This window comes from Pipistrellus hanaki, assembly GCF_964339955.1.
Source record: "Pipistrellus hanaki genome assembly, chromosome: 12".
Taxonomy (NCBI): Eukaryota; Metazoa; Chordata; class Mammalia; order Chiroptera; family Vespertilionidae; genus Pipistrellus; species Pipistrellus hanaki.
The window spans coordinates 47,789,609-47,806,962 of NC_140514.1; the positions used below are offsets into that span (position 1 = coordinate 47,789,609).

Sequence of the window (17,354 nt, forward strand, 5' to 3'; positions counted from 1 at the left end):
ATGTGGTGTAGGGAACAAACTTAATAAGCTTTCCATAATGGAGACTGAAATGTCCAAAAAATAGAAATGATGAGAGATGACCGTGATGCAAGGAGATTCAGCAAAACAATAAGAAACAGAAACAACCACTTTTTGCTTTTTTAAAAAGGAAACTAAAAAAACTGAAGCTATGCATGGACATGTTCTAGAACTAGTTTGGAACTACAATAATAAGAAAATGGTCATGTTAGCATCTGGTTCACCTTACTTTCAAACCCCACCCCCCACAACCCCCCCCCCCCCCAAAAAAAAAAAAAGTGTAAATGGTCTACTACTATATTAGTCAGGATGGAATCAGTTGTGCTGCAGTAAGAAAATTACTCAAGTCCCACTGATTTAGTACAACTGCTGTGATAGCAGATTGATAGAGGGGTTGTACTTCACATAATCATCCTGGGACCCAATCGCTTATAACGTACGTAGCTGCATTCACTTAGAAAAAAAAAAATGGCCCTTTCATTCACAGCCTGGGAAGAGAAAAACAAAAGAATTAGGCATAGGCTTTTCACTGCTTCAGCCTACAGAGTCCACCATCACTTTGACTCACATCTCATTTAGCATAATAGTCACATGAGCCATCATCTTTCTGTGAGGGTGCAAGAATGTGTAATCTGGGCTATGCCCTAGAGGAGAAGCTAACTGGGAATGGTTGCCACCAGAAGTCTCTAATTCAGTTACCATCATAGGAAGTGATACCAGGCTCACTGCACTAAATGTTTCAAGAATCTTCCATCCAACCAAGGAGTTAAGAATTTTTTAAAAATAAAAAATTCATGGTATTAAATGACTGGCATTGAGCAAGGAAACCAAACTATTTAAGTATGGCATTAAGTAAATGACTTCATATATGTGTTTAGAATCTAATGAATATGTCAATAGTAATGTTTGAAAAAATGTTCATGAAATTGAAAAAGAATACTACATAAATTATATGGGTTCAATTTTTTTTAACTGTATGCACACATATAGAGACAATGTCCAAGATGGGATGTGGGAGGGAGCGGTAAACCAAAGTTATAACTATCCCTGAAAAGCAGGAGCATGACATTTTTTTTCTCTGTTCTTTTCCATGTTTTCAAACTTCCCATAGTAAGCCATAATACTTTTATTTAAATAACATTTTCTCAATTAGAAAAGCATATTCTAAAACTCAATTCTCATTATTTCTTCCTAACTTTCATAACTGCCTTTTAAATGATTAGCTAGAAAAAATTAGCCATTTTATTGTGATGAAATATATACAACATAAAATTTATAATTTTATTTTATTTTTTAATCCTCACTTAAGGTTCTTTTTTTAATTGATTTTTTTTTTAAGAGAGAGAGGGAGGGAGGGAAAGAGAGACATCACATGAGAGAGACACATTGATTGGTTGCCTCCCACATGGGGTCAGGGATGAACCTGCAATCAAGGTGCACGCCCTTGGCTGCGAATCAAACCCACAACCCTTTGGCCCATGGGGTCTGTGCTCTAATCACTGAGCAAAAGCAGCCAGGGCCTAAAATGTATCCTTTTAACCATTTTTAAGTATACAGTTTGGTGGCATTAAGAAATTCACATTGTTTTCCAACCAAAATATTTTAGCCATAACACTGACAATGATGTACTGTGCATTTTCCAATGAGCATATTTTACTAACTCTTTCTTCAACATAAAGTATAAACATTCCTTGTTTTTTTATAACTGCCATTATTTCAATAAGTGAACTGTAGGTGCTACAAAATTATGTTTTGAGAATTGGAGTCTTCACTGTTCTGTCTCTTCCCACCATTACAGTACAAAGAGACCAGCACTTTAATCAACACCATACTTGAAGTTCAGCCAAGGTCATCTTCTGGTGGAGAGGGAAAGAGCAATGATGAAATTGTCCAAGAACTTGTTACTTCTATCCGGGCCAGAGTTCCAGGTAATAAATAATTTCTGGCATCTGTATATAATAGAACTTGTAGGAGTAAACTCAGAGAGCTGAGTGATAGCAGGTGTCCAAATTGCTTATTGTGCAGACCTGTCTTTACATAGAAACTCTGGTGATGTGGCATATTCCATTCATAGACTAGAGGCCTACAGCACTTCAGCTGCCAGGAGTGTAAGGAGCAAGTTGGTTTCTAGACCCTATAACTTTTATCAGACTTTTTTTCTGAGCTTCCTAATGTCTCTAGCTCTGTGCTGTCCAAGAAAATAGCCACTAGCCACAGGTAGCTACTTACACTTAAAATTAAATTTAAAATTCCTTTTCTCTGTGGCACAAGTGGCATTTCAAGTGCCCCCATATCCTACCTAATAAAAGAGTAATATGCAAATTAACCATCACTCTGTTTAAGTCACGCCCACCAGCCAATCAGAGTGAGTATGCAAATTAACCGCAACCAAGATGGCTGCAGTCACAGAGAGCAGTTGAAAGGCTTGGGTTTCCCCAGCAAAAGAGGAAGCCAAGCTTTCCACACACCCTGGGCCGGCCTAGGCCTCCACTCAAGGATACAAAGTTTCAATTATAGAAGATAAATCCCAAGAAAAATGGTGGCAGCCATGGAGCTGGAGAGAGCAGGCTAGGGTTGCCCCTGGCAATGGAGGAAGCCAAGCTTTATACCTGCCAGCCTATGCCTCCACTCAAGAATACTAAGTTTCAATTATAGAAGGTAAACAAATCCAAACAGAAATGGCTGCAGCCATGGAGCAAGCAGGAGGCTTGGCTCCATTCCAGACTACAAAGTTTCAATTGTAGAAGATAAATAAATTCCAGATACCCAGAAGGAATGGCCAGCCTGCAAACCACCACAGGCCCCTCGCCCAGGCCACCCCTATCTAACAAAAGAGTAAGATGCAGATTGACCATCACTCCAACACACAAGCTGGCTGCCCTCATGTGGTCATAGATGGCCACCCCCATGTGGACACAAGATGGCCACCACAAGATGGCCAGCAGGGGAAGGTAGTTGGGAGGCACCAGGCCTGCAAGGGAGGGCAGTTGGAGGCAATCAACCCTGTAGGGGAGGGCAGTTAGGGGTGACCAGGCCAGCAGAGAAGGGAAGTTGGGGGCAAACAGGCTGGCAGGGAAGCAGTTAGACATCAATCAGGCTGGCATCGGAGTGGTTAGGGGGTGATCAGGCTGACAGGCAGAAGCAGTTAGGGGCAATCAGGAAGGCAGGTAGGCGAGCAGTTGGGAGCCAGCAATCATGGATTGTGAGAGGGCAGTTTAACATCCCTCAAGGGGTCCCAGATTGGAGAAGGCGCAGGCTGGGCTGAGGGACACTCCCCCACCCCGTGCACAAATTTCATGCACCAGGCCTCTAATTGGATAATAAAGATCATTTCCATTATCACAAAAGATTCTATTAGATAGCCCTGCTCTAGAATCCATGTCATTTTTCTTCTCCATTCAAGATTAATAGCTGAATTAATTTCACCTTGTTCTCTGGTGAGTTAAGGAATCTTCCTAAATGATCACAGATTCCACTTCAACACTTTTGTTTAAATGACTGCAGATGTAGATTTATTAATCTACTAGAGGCCTGTTGCACAAAGATTCATGCAAGAATAGGTCTTACTTCCCCTGGCTTTGCTCCCAGCTGGAGTGCCACTCTTGTAGCTCCCTCTGCCCCCGCCTACCCCCTCATAGCAGGCATCCTGCTCTGCACCTGTGTATTCAAATTAACCCACCATATTTGTTGGATTTATTTGCATACTCATTCCTGATTGGCTGATGGGCATTGTGGAAGTTTGGTCAATTTGAATATTTATCTTTTATTAATGTAGGTTGCTCAAGGTTGGAAGAGATGTAATTATAGGGAAACAAAAATTTAAGCAGAAAATAAAACAATGACTTTTAAGAATAAACTGTGTTTCTCACTACTCACAATAATTCTCACAGTAGCATTTCAAGCTATTGATAATAGGGCTGGTTCTGCTGACAACCAGCTTCCCCATGCTTTGGGTTTCTAAAAGTCAACTCAGAAACATAAGCTATATATTATTGAAAGGGGCTTGTTATGAATAACAAAAGAAGTTGTTTTTACCTTTATCACTCAAGCTGTTTCAGGAGCCAGAGTCAACAAACAAATGTTATGAAAAGTGATGCCCCTATTGTTTTTCTCACTTATGAAATTACAACAGTTTTAGGAGCTCTGGCCAGGAGCTAGAGATGAAGACCAAAATATATGTATTCTTGTTATGTTACAGTGTCACAGATTGAGTCTTGCCACGTGCCCCAGAAAGAAAGGGGCAGTGGGACCTCATAAACCAGTTATTTGCCTCCTAAAACAGGCCCCAAAAGAATCTCTTCTTGAGCAGAGTCCTGTTGCTGTTGAAGCAAACTGTGTCAGTTATTTTAGAAAGCAATTTTTAATAAATCTAAAATGAAAGACTAGGTGAAATAGAATGAAGATGGATGGATGGAAGGAAGGAAGGAAGGAAGGAAGGAAGGAAGGAAGGAAGGAAGGAAGGAAGGAAGGAAGAAGATAAAGTGCATTTGTCTCAGAGTTCCATTGACACGTAGGAGGTTTTCTCTCCGGGCTTCATAAAGCTTATACTTTTACTGTGAAATAAGCAATACTATCTGCTGAGAATCCGGGCAGGGATGCAATTGGCTCAACAAGAGAACTGAGGGTTTGAACAGCACCAGAGGCAAACTGTTATCAGTGGATGCCCTCTGTGTCCACACCTGTTACCAGTGGAAGTGGAGTTCTTGGGGTGCCGCAGGCGAAAAAATTCCTGAGGCTCCCACAGGAGTTACTGTGGCGAGCTTTACTGCTGAGGTAAAATTAAGGGCTTTTTCTCCCGAGGTCCCATCGCCCTCTGATTTTCCAGTCTAATCTTCAGCAGGGCTAGAGCCACTGCCCAGCGTTTCCCCTCCATATCAAAGCACAGCATGTGACTAGCTTAGTTTGTGTTCCCAGCTGCAGCCCATTACCGGGTGGCTGCTTAAGTCCACATAGTAGGCTAGCATGAGGGCGGGTTCGGGTCACGTAGCAGGAGAGTGCAAGGGCGTAGAAACAAGGCTAGGCAGAGAGAATTCTTTGTCTGGGGATTTTAACCTTCCAAGATTCCACTGCACTTGCAGTGCTCCACCCCCAGCCAATTATACTTTTCCCAGGTTAGACTGACAGGTGCGAGCACCTTCCCTAAGTCACCCCGACTTCATTTCACAAGCATCCAGTTCCCCCTTTGTTTGACCCCTCCCCCCAGTGACTTGCAGGGAAGTCCCCAGTGGTTTCCTGGGGAGTGTCAAGTTGCAGCTTCCTGGTGAAGCTGCCCAGATGACCACACTAATAATGCCTGGCCTCCCCTTTGCTCTCTTTCTGTTACTAATATTCGTGGCGCAGCAGTTAAGCATTGACCTATGAACCAGGAGGTCATAGTTCGATTCCTAGTCAGAGCACATTCCCCAGAGTTGCAGGCTCGATCCCAGTAGGGAGTATGCAGGAGGCAGCCTAACAATGATTTTTTCTCTCTCTCCGTCATTGATGTTTTTATCCCTCTCTCGCCTCCTGCCTCTCTGAAATCAATAGAAATATATATTTTTTAAACTAGCTAGTTATGATGAAAACAAAATGATAGAAGGAGAAGACGAAGGGCATGTGGACCCAAAAGATTGGACTAACCCACACTGCTCGTGAATTTTTTACGGCAGCCAAAATGTGGCTGGTTAGGAAGGAATTTGATAGGTGTATTTCAGAGCCACTTATTTAACCACACTTTATTCAGATATGCAAGGAAATACAGTTCCTTCATAGTTTTAGAGTTTATATGGACCTCCACTTGCTGGATTGTAGGGAAAAAGAAGAACAAAATTTCAGATCTAGCTTGAACCAAGGGCCTGTTTCATAATTCAGTCGGCCCCTTTTGAACTATGCTCAGTAACTTGGGATAAATGAAGATTCTCTCTCATCTCTCGGTTTCTCACTGCCAACCCCTCCTCTCCCAGATGCAACACAGGTGTGCTGGGAAGAGTAAGGCTTATGCACCTGCAAGACAGAGGAGACCCCGGGCCCCTGGCACCTCTGTTCTCAGGGATGTCTCTGATCTACCAGGAAGCTGCTTGTCCTGCTAGCATTTGCCACCCATTTCTGCATGGCCTGCCTCCCATTCAGCCTAGGCCCAGGTGCAGGAGAAATAGGCTTAAAGAAAGGTTAAGACAAGTAAATTACAACCACAATGATATGAGGATAGAAATCAATGATAATTGATCTGAGGGGTTGATTCTCTGTGTTTCAGAAATGCTAGACATGGACACTGCTTCTGAGAGCCTTTTCATCAAGGACTCTCACGGACGCCTTAACTCCTTGACCACCGTTCTTGGACAAGAAGTGGACCGGTTTAACAATCTGCTGAAATTAATACACGTATGAGCACTCACTGCCATCATTTCTGTGGGGTATCAAAGCTGTGTGGAGAATTATATAATAACACTAGAGCCCCAGTGCACAGATTTGTGCACTGGTGGGATCCCTTGGCCTGACCTGTGTCCTCTCGCAATCCAGGACTCCTCAGATGTCAAAGAACCAGTTTAAGCCTGTCCCTACAGGCCAGGCCGAGGGATCCCACCAGTGCACAAATCCATGCACTGTGCCTCTAGTATGCATATAAGATCTTTGGTTAATCTCTCTCCACCCCCCACCCCTTCCCTCCTTCCCTCTGAGATTTATCAGTCTGTTTCGTGTTTCCATGCCTGTGGTTTCCACTCCTGCATTGAGCATCTGCCCCCTGGTGGTCAGTGCAAGTCATAGCTACTGGCCGGTTGGCCGGACACTTAGGCTTTTATATATATATAGATGAGTATGCTTAGAGGCTTCCATTCCCATCACCTCAACATTTCCATTTGAATATCCTAACAATTCTTCAATCCCAACTGGTTTAAAATTGAATTTACCCTTCCCAAACAAGGCCATGTTCTCTCTCTAATAACGGCTTTGTGTATATGGGTCATTATAAATTCTGTCTCCTCATTATCCTTACATCCTTAGAATTACCATTGACAGGTCAGAAATGTGATCAGAGAGCTAAGCATTAGAGATTTAGTTCTCGTTCCTGATGTCTAATTTGCATTGAATAAAATCGTATTTATGAGGACTGTGAAAGCCAGCATGTCCCAAAGAGTGGGTCGAAAAACACCTGCCATAATAACCACTCTGCTGCAGGTTCAAAATGTAACTCCTGATCACACTCCAGCCCTGAGAGAGAATTTCTGGAAATTCCTGGGAAGATGGATTTTTTTAAGGAAAACTCCCCCAAATGATTTCACTGCAACTAAAACTTGAGAGCAACTCTTCGGTCCTTTGCCTTATGCTCAGGAATATTTCTCTCTACATGGTCTTGAATGTGTAATGATGGCTAAACACCTTCCAGGTTTCTACATGTATAACTTTGATAAGGGAAACGCAAAAGCTATTAGAGACCAAATTATAGAGCAATGACAGGAAAAGTTTTACCACCGAGGAAGGAACCAGATACCTAGCATAGAGGCTCAGGGATAAGATTGGGGAGGATAGCCCTAACCAGTTTGGCTCAGTGGATAGAGCATTGGCCTGCAGACTGAAGCATCCCAGGTTTGATTTCAAACAAGGGCATGTACCTTGGTTACGGGCACATCCCCATTAAGGGGTGTGTAGGAGGCAGCTGATTGATGTTTCTCTCATCAATGTTTCTAACTCTCTATCCTTCTCCCTTCCTCTCTGTAAAACATCAATAAAATATTTTTTTAAATATTGGGGAGGACAGATGGAGTAAATCTTCTAAAGCCAAAGGCCATCTGTCCCCTCCTAGGAAAACAAAGTCTCTGAATGTTGCTAGTTGGCTGGCAATATCTACGCTCATGGGTTAGGGGTACACAGCTGCGGCTGGATGTATGAAGTCCTCACTTTGAGACTATGGCATCGAGGCAGGTATAGGCCAGTGTCAGCAGGCCAGATAGCCAGGTCAGGGCTTGCTACGTTCTGTACAGAATGAATCAGGATACAGATTAAGCTGCTGTGATAAAGATCTCCAAATATAGCAACCAAAACAAGATAGAAATTCACTTATCTCTCAGCTACCTTCCCAGCGGGAGCCCTGTCTAGGGCAGGTAGGTTGGTCTTGCTCTCTGAGCTCATCCAGGGATCCCAGAGAGAGGGTTGGCTCTTCCAGCCTTAACAGGTAGCCTCCACTTCTAAGGTGGCTTCTCCCAGTGTCCCCTTTTGCTAGTCACTGTGGGGAAAGAGAGCAGAGAGAAAGCAGCTTCCTCATAAAAATGTGATCCAGAAGTTGCATACATCATTTCTTCTTGTATCCATTAGCCAAAAATCAACCACATGGTCGCACCCCAGCTTAAAGGCCCCAGGCCCTTATCCCAGCATCCCGTTTTAATTCTGTGCCATCCTTGGCTAAGAAATAAAGCCTCTGGGTGGATTGCTCTCTGCCCAGTTAAAACTAGGGGGTGGGGAGGACTGGTGTTCAAAGGAAGAAGAAGAAATGGGCGCTGCTCATCTCTTGCCTCTTCCACATCACCCCCTTGAAAACAGGCAAGTCTAAGTATCACTTCCTCCATAAAGTCTTCCTGGACACCAGCCCTCCCCTCCAACATCCGATGACTTAGGAGCCCTTCCTCAGGGGTCCATCCTTTCTGGTTCTGTGACTGTCACTGTAGTTACCACATTGTTTTGTAATTACCCCTCCATGAGTAAAGCTTTCCCAATGGAAAATGACTTCCTTAAAGAAAAAGGGATTGGTATATTAGTCATCTCTGTTTCTCTAATACCTGATGCATATTAAATCTTCTAGAGGCATTGTTCAAAACCGTATCTTCGGGCTGTTGGGGACATTTCTCCTCCTCCTCTTCTTCCCACTTCATTGGAGTCTGCTACTAACTGCCTGAACTGCCTCCCACTCCCAGATTTTACATTTTTTGTTGTAAAAATGCATGAAGGATGGGAGGGCCTGGCCCACCAGACAGTATGCAGAGAGTATGGAACCCAGACTATCAGCCAAGGCAGCACCTGCCACTACCAATGGGTGCATTCCCACTTGCTAATTACATCTGTGGAGGGCATCAGCCCTTTCTTGTTCTCTTAGTCTTCTCTAGAAACACTCAGCAAAGCCATTGCTGGATTCGTGGTGATGTCTGAAGAAATGGAAAAGGTGTACAACAGTTTCCTCAACAACCAAGTTCCTTCCCTGTGGTCCAACACAGCCTACCCGTCCCTGAAACCACTGGGGTCATGGGTCAAAGACCTTATTCTGAGGACCGCATTTATGGATGTAAGAAAATGTTCTTATTTGGGATTTGATAAATCTAGCAACACAGTCGGCCCTAAGATCCTTAGGAACCCCTAGCGAAAATATTGACAACCCTTGAGGTATCATCTCAGCCCAAAGACACAGATCCTTTCAGAATGGCATCACTTTAAACATCTCGTGCTACTTATAATGCAATTTGCCCCAGGCCCTTATCCCAGCATCCTGTTTTAATTCCGTGCCATCCTTGGAGATTCATATTTTGTTCATGGGACCCCACTGTGAGGTACAGAACCAACCTGAAATGGGCCCAAACTCCAGGGTGACCTTGCTACCATCTCCCTCTTCTCCACCCTCTGTAATAACCAGCTTCTGGGTTTATGGTCAGGCTGAGGGGTGAGGACAGGGTCAGGGCAGGCAGTCGGGATGGGGCTGGTGACTCACTCAGGACTGCTTTAGCTTCTGAGAGGCCCTCCAGAATCTGACTTTGATTGAAATGACAAACTCCGTCTCAGGAAAACAGTACATTTTGGTGTAATGTGTCTCCTTCAGCTGTGGCTCAAACGAGGGCAGCCCAAGTCCTTCTGGATCTCCGGGTTCTTCTTTCCTCAAGGATTTCTAACAGGTACGAGTGCTTTCCCCACAGATGCCCCCCAGGAAGACATGGTGTGCTCTGGCCCGGGCCTCTAGGACGGGCAAGATGGCATGGCTGCGACCGGCCTTGCCATGAGGCTGTTGACTTAGAGGGAAGTCCAACAAGGCCCAGCTCTTCCTGGCTTGCCAGGGAAAAGGATGACAGAAACAGCAGATGTTCCCTAACCCCTGCCCTTGTCGGGCGATGCAAAGGCAAACACCACTGCCCCTGTGGACACACACATTGAGCCCCAGATCCCCACACAACCCGTGCTCCGGGGCACCACACGCCCTCCATCTGCTCCGGCTCCAAGTCTAAGCAGCTTCCCTCCCTCTAAAAAATACTCTTTCAAGCCGAAACCCATTTGGCTCAATGGATAGAGTGTTGGTCTGCGGACTGAAAGGTCCAAGGTTCAATTCCGGTCAGGGCATATACATTGGTTGTGGGCACATCCCTGATAGGGGGTGTGCAGGAGGCAGCTGGTCGATGATGTTTCTCATTGACGTTTCTAGCTCTCTATCCCTCTCCCTTCCTCTCTGTGGAAAATCAATAAAATATATATTTTTTTAAAATACTCTTTTAAGGAAAATTTAATTTTTCATTATAGTTGACTAAAAAATACTCTTGATGTCCTTTCATCAACTCAAGGGTAGATGGGTGTTATTTCAGGGATTCCTGCTGGAGAGTCCCAGAGTGGGCCAGGGCCATTGGGCTGCTAGATGCTAATCAGCTGAGCCCTTTTTCTCTCTCATCCTGAATCCCCAATAAACAGCCCATGCGAGACAGCTGAGCAGGACTGTCAAGTTGGCAGACTGGGTTCTGGAACTCCCTCCCTGGTTTGTCTCCCTAAAGAGCAGAGGAGTGTACTACAGACTTATCTCCTTCCCTCCCTTCCCAGCCATGACCACAATACAGGTGTTGGCCCCGCCCCTCCCAACATCTCCCACAGGCTTCCTGTTTCTGTGAACTAATTCAGAATTAGGTGTCAATGGTTGCCTCTTCTCCATGGAGAGGAATCTCTCTGATGAGAGAGCAGCCTGGTTGGGGGCAAGTGGGGGCTGTGTTTGGACAGCAGTGGTCTTGTTCAGAGGAGCCATTTTTCTGATGTTTTCTATTTACAGGAACTCTTCAAAATCATGCTCGGAAATACAATTTGCCTATAGATGAGCTGAGTTTCAAGTACAATGTAGTTCCTGTTTATCGGGATCAAGCCGCGGTTATAGAAGCTGCCAAGACAGTGAAGTTTGGACAAGAACTGCCCATGGACAAGGAGGTATTGTCTCCCGGACTGTTGTGATAGCAAAGCAGCATCTGTCCCACTGTCATTCAGTGTGTCTGCCAACCTCTCCTGCTTCTCCTGCCTCCCATATGTGAGAGCAGAGGGGGCAGAATGGAGCTCACACCCCCCAAAACGAGCTCCCCAATTAGCAATGACTAGATCTGAACCCAATGTGGGGCAGGGGCGAGGAGGTGGAGGTGGTGCCTACATCAGCAAGCAATCCTCAAATTCCAGCTGGGACGCCTATAATTCACCTCAATTTCTGACGCTACCCAGAGATAGCATCAGACCCCACAGGTTCAGAGTTCAGTCCTACATGATCACCCACACGCATCCCTTCCCCCACCCCACTCCCCCATTTCAAATGCCAATTTCAAGCCCACATTGCCACCTGTGCTTCTGACCCATGACTCCATCCTGGGGCTCAATCAATTTGCAAGAGTGGCTCAAAGAACTCAGAGAAACTTTATTTTTAATATGGCTTCATTGATTTTTAGAGAGAAAGAGGAAGGGAGAAAGAGATAGAAACATCAATGAGAGAGAAACATCGATTGGCTGCCTCTTGCACGCCCCCAACTGGGGATCAAGCCTGCAGACTGGGTGTGTGCCCTAACAGGGAATCAAACCAGGAACCTCTTGGTGCATGGGTGGATGCTCAACCACTGAGCCACACCGGCCAGGCAAAACTTTTTACTTAACTAGGTACTAGTTTATTATAAAAGGATGTAACTCAGAATAGTGGGATGGAAGAGATGCCTAGGGTAAGGCATAGGGGAAGGGCATGGGGTGTCCATGCCCACCAGGTGTGCCACTCTCCCCACATCTCCCCTGTCCACCCTGAAGCTCTCTGAACCCAGTCCTGTGGGGGTTTGTGGAGGCTTCATTACATTGTCATGGTTGATTGGATCACTGGCCATCGGTGACTGAACTCAGTCTTCCCTCTCTAGAGGTGCTGTGGGGGGATACCCTGAAAGCTCCAGCCCCCATCTTTAGGTACTGCCCAATACCATCTCATTAACATAACGAGACACCACTATCACTTTCAACACTCAGGAAATTCCAAGGATTTGGGGAGCTGTGAGTCAAAACCACTAAGGGCGGTTGAAACTCTTCGCTCCCATAGTTTACAACCTCCGGAGCGGAGGCTCTCAAAGTAGGGTTCCCAGACCATCACCTGAGAACTTATTAGAAATGCAAACACCAAGGCCCACTGACTCAGAAATCTGTGTATTTTAACAAGTCCTCCATGGGGTCTTAGCCCGCTAAAGTTTAAGAACCATGGCTCTAGAATGTTAGTGATTCTCAACCTTGATTACAGGTTAAAATCACCTGTAGCGCCTTTAAAATGTTCCAATGCCAAGGCCACATCCCTGTTAGACCAGAATCATCACCCCAACACACTGAGCATCGTTGTTTCTTAAAGTGCCCCTGGTGATTCCTGTATACAACCAGGAGTATGAACCAGCGCTGCCAAGCTGAGCTACCCAGTGTGGAGGCACTGAGATGTTTATGGGGAGAGGGGGCCTCTGCCTCAAAGCGTCAGTTAACCCCAGTGGGCCTCATATGTTTCAAGAAATCAAAAATTTGCTACAGATTGCTCTTGCCAATAAAGTGTTCACTAACCAATCAGTGGATTTGGGGTGAATGGCTTTTGCTAACTAAACCTGCCTTAAAATGTCATGGTATTAGTAGGAATTGTTCCTGGGCAATTCTGTCAGCATCCACTCTACTCATCTGCTCCCATATCCTTGAAAGGCCTTGCTAACAAATAACTGATGATCATCACAGCCCTCTTATCCCATCTACTTCCCATAAGGAAGGAAAGGTCTTAGCATCATGACAGCTATTCTGAATCACATGAAGGGTTTCCCAGGGGTGTCGCCTATTAGACATGTTGATGGACTATGAGATTTGGTGTCAAACTAAAAAGCAAGTTGTTTTACCTGTCAGAGCATCTCGACAGTATTCTTCTCTCGAGACTGTGAGTTACAACAGCAATCTGGCTCTTAGAATTAACTGAGGAGGATGTGGGGCCACAGCTGCTGACCGCCTTCTCCTCTTCTCACCTGTAAACTTCTGGGTGTGTTTCAGTTGACCTCTCCCGAGGATGGTGTTCTCGTTCATGGGATGTTCATGGATGCTTTCCGGTGGGACGACAAGGCGATGGTGATCGAAGATGCGTTGCCCGGACAGATGAACCCAGTGCTGCCTGTGGTGCATTTTGAACCTCAACAAAATTATGATCCAAGCCCAATACTTTATCATTCCCCACTGTATAAAACGGGGGCCCGTGCAGGAACACTCTCAACCACAGGTGAGGATGCGCTAATATTGGTACTAATAATGACCAGATGCAAACTACAGTGGAAGCCCAAACACTAAGCTCTCCCTTGGACAAACTGGCGAGGCTTAAAATGAGGCCAACTTATACAAATTTACAAGTGCTGTAAACTCTATTTATTTTAATACGGAATATGGTAGGATAGTTTAAAACTGATGTTTGCTTCTATTGGTCTAATGAGTAGAAAATAGTTTATTGAGCAATGACTTGTAATTTTAAAATGATGGTATGAATCAATACTAAAATCTCTCACCAAATCCATTGAGACTCATCAAAGAGGTTTTAAAATAAATTATTAAATGAAATGCCAGGCTGCAAAAATGGAAATCTGAGTAGCCCTGAAACTGAGATACGGTCCTGAAAAAAAGATACCAGACAGAAAGAGAGCCCTCTGAACAGATAAGCTGGAGAACTGATTGGAGACAGCGAAGGGTAAGTAAGGAGAATGAGCTGAGGAAATCCCTCAAAATTCACAATGCAATTAAAAAAAGGAACACTGTGGAAAAAGCCAAAATTCCCAACTTTGATCTGGTAGGCAGCCTGGGAGAAAGTAGAGACAATGAAGAGTGATAATATTTTTTTAATAATGGCCAATCATTCCCCAGAAAAGAAGAAACACTTGAGAGATTGCATATGAAGAGATCTCACAAAGTCTGTTAGGGATAATTTTTTAAAACATAAATAAACAAATAATCAAATTTTTAAAAGTATCATAGATATATCAAAGTGATACTTAAGACGATCAGAGATGCCCAGCCAGTGTACTCAGTGGTTGAGTGTTGACCAATGAACCAGGAGCTCACTGTTCAATTCCAGGTCAGGGCACAGGCCAGAATTGCAGGCTAGATCCCCAGTAGGAGGCATGCAGGAGGCAGCCGATCGATGATTCTCTCTCATCATTGATGTTTCTCTCTCTTCTCTCCTTTCTTCTCTCTGAAATAAAAAAATTAAAAATTAAAAAAAAACATATTTTTAAAAAGACTACCAGAGATAAAGAAAATCCTCAAAGCAAAGAGGTAAAACGTATTAACATGCTGAAATTAAAATTCCAGAGAATCAGATTGATAGGCATCTCTCATTATCCACAATGTGTATAAAAAGATAACAGAGAAACATCCTCAAAGGCAATACAACTTTGAACCAAAATTGGAAATACAAGCAAATTATTATCCAAAAAAGAAAGTGTGATAAAGACAGTCTTAGACATACAAAGGCTCTAAATTAATAACCACTGGCTCTCTAATTAACACACACAGACAGTCACACACACACACACACACACACACACACTCACACACACACACACACACACACACACACACACTTAAACCTTTCAAAGTTTGACCATAAAAATGATTTTAATAATAATTTAGAACTAAATTTCCAGATGATAGAAATGTGGGAGATGAAGCAGGGCAGAAAGAACTAAAAATAAAAAATAAAACCTTCCCTTTTGAATAGAGAATATAGATACTGATGATACTTATTTTTCTAATCAGTTAAAGTATGTCCTCTAAGGGTAACATACAGGATAAAACTAAAATAGACACTCCAATCACCTGCATGATCTCCCACTCCTATTATAAATATAAAAAGTATTAAGAAGCTAAGAGCCCTAGCTGATTTGGCTCAGTGGACAGAGCATCAGCCTGGGGACCAAAGGGTCCCAGGTTCCATTTGGGTCAAGTGCACATGCCCAGGGTTGCTGGCTCGATCCCCAGTAGGGAGCGTGCAGGAGGCAGCCGATCAATGATTCTCTCTCATCATTGATGTTTCTATTTCTCCCCTTCTCCCTTCCTCTCTGAAATCAATAAAAATATATTTTTAAAAAAGAAGAAGAAAGAAGCTAGTAGATGCCCAGCCGGCTAGCATGGCTCAGTGTTTGAGTGTCAACCTATGAGCCAGGAAGTCAGGGTTCAATTCCTGGTCGGGTACATGCCCAGATTGTGGGCTGGATCCCCAGTGTGGAGCATGTAGGAGGCAGCCAATCAATGATTCTCTCTCATCATTGATGTTTCTATTTCTCTCCTTCTCCCTTCCTCTCTGAAATCAATAAAAATATATATTTTTTAATATTTTTTATTGATTTTTCATAGAGAGGAAGAGAGAGGGATAGAGAGTTAGAAACATCTATGAGAAAGAATCGTCGATCAGCTGCCTCTTGCACACCCCCTACTGGGGATGTGCCCGCAACCAAGGTACATGCCCTTGACCGGAATCGAACCCGGGACCTTTTAGTCTGCAGACCAACACTCTATCCATTGACCCAAACCGGTTTCGGCATGAAATCAATAAAAATATATTTTAAACTGTGAATAAAATCACCACAGGGATGCTGTCAACAACATCCAGACTCTGGAAAACCCAATTACCTTGACTCCTAGAACCATACTCTTTGTATTAAGGGGTTATTCTTTAAGTAATGACCACGCTTTCTCCTGTATCCTTAACTAGGTCATTCAACCAACTTTGTGGTGACCGTCCTTTTACCCTCCAAGAGGTCCATAGATTACTGGATTGTCAAGGGCTCGGCTCTGCTCTGCCAGCTGAATGAGTGAAAGGGCCGCTCGGTGCTGAAAAGGAAGCAGGCCAGGGGTCTCTGAAGGGAAGAGTCTGTGTAATTTATATGTTAGCAAAACAGCGTTACTTCTGATCTGATTTAATAGTAGTAAGTGTGGCTTTTTACTTCTCCTATAATCTAAAATAAAGTGTTTGAGTTTTTCTTTCTGTTGGTAATTCAAAATTTGATGTGAAAACTGTGGGTTCAGCTCCCACCTCTTCAACCTGCTCCCCCTTCCCCCTAATGAGATCCAAGAAACTTGCCCTTAGTGACCTGGGGGGTCCCACTCCTCACCCGCCATGGGCAGCCAGAATTCAGCACTTCCTTACCCACACAGGCTCCCTCCCTCCTCACACAAACATGGAAGGCCTGGTAGGCTCTTCAGTCACGTGGCCCCGGGTGATGATGAAGACCAGGTCTCTAGGCCAGACAGGCTCAGAGCCCTCATCATGGGAGGTTGATGCTGCAACTGTGACAACTGGTAGCAAATGAGCTACCAAGGAGGATAGATCCTGGCCCAATTCTGGCTCACGGCGCCAGTTCCCCCTCTCCACGTGGCTCCAGCACAACCCTTGGAAGAGCCTGTGCTTTCACCGAAGTGCAGGTTGGTCCTGCCCGGTGCCCAGGAATTTTCCCTTCCGCTTTGGGGTGAGCCTGTGAACGCTGTCCAAGTGCCAGCAGGTGGAAGAACCTGGTCAGTCATAGTGGATCCAGTCCTCCCACTGACCTCCTCTCCCTCACGCCCATTCCTATCAAAGTGAAGAACAGACTCAAGTCACACAGCAGCAGGAAGCGCCACTTGTATTCCTCAGAGTCCAGGGCAGAAGTCGGAAGCTACTCTCGGTGTTTCAAGCAGGAACAGGTGCTCACTAAGCTTTGGGAATGGCTGCAGCTGCAGAAGTCAGGGGGTCGACACTTAGGCACCCCAGCAGCTGCAATCCACGGTCAGAAAGCTGCAGGAAGCCATGTAACTCACGAGTACGCCAGGCTCCTGAGCAGCTGACTCCACAGCGGGGTGTAGAGCTTGGCCCCCCACACAAGCTTAGCTCTGCTGGAACCTGCACTTAACTGCCATCGCCGCTGAAGAGAAAGGTCTTCTGCCCCTTCTGATTCCAGCCTCACATGCGTATATCCCACCATGAGAATCTTAGTTGTGGCAGCAAGGGAACCTGGGAAAGTTTAGCCCTCCTGCTCCTGCAATATAGGGGGTGCAGAGGTAGTGGGCATGGATCCTAAGGGCCATCACACCACTCTCTTCTCCATGAGACCCTCAAAGATCTCTGGGCCCAGGAAATG

At 44.8% G+C, this 17,354-nt stretch overlaps 1 protein-coding gene across 1 annotated transcript in view; it reads left to right on the forward strand.

The window, feature by feature from the left end:
- DNAH6 (dynein axonemal heavy chain 6) overlaps positions 1 to 16,237 on the forward strand; it is a gene marked incomplete at its 5' end in the record, with an annotated part of 204,336 nt that extends 188,099 nt beyond the window's left edge. Inside the window, 7 exons of the mRNA XM_084900943.1 lie at positions 1,817 to 1,946; positions 6,251 to 6,378; positions 9,083 to 9,268; positions 9,797 to 9,869; positions 11,000 to 11,151; positions 13,249 to 13,471; positions 15,953 to 16,237. Coding sequence (XP_084757069.1) covers positions 1,817 to 1,946; positions 6,251 to 6,378; positions 9,083 to 9,268; positions 9,797 to 9,869; positions 11,000 to 11,151; positions 13,249 to 13,471; positions 15,953 to 16,056 — 996 coding nt within the window. The 3' untranslated portion in view covers positions 16,057 to 16,237. The remainder of the gene's footprint in view (positions 1 to 1,816; positions 1,947 to 6,250; positions 6,379 to 9,082; positions 9,269 to 9,796; positions 9,870 to 10,999; positions 11,152 to 13,248; positions 13,472 to 15,952) is intronic.
- Positions 16,238 to 17,354: the final 1,117 nt, after the last annotated feature.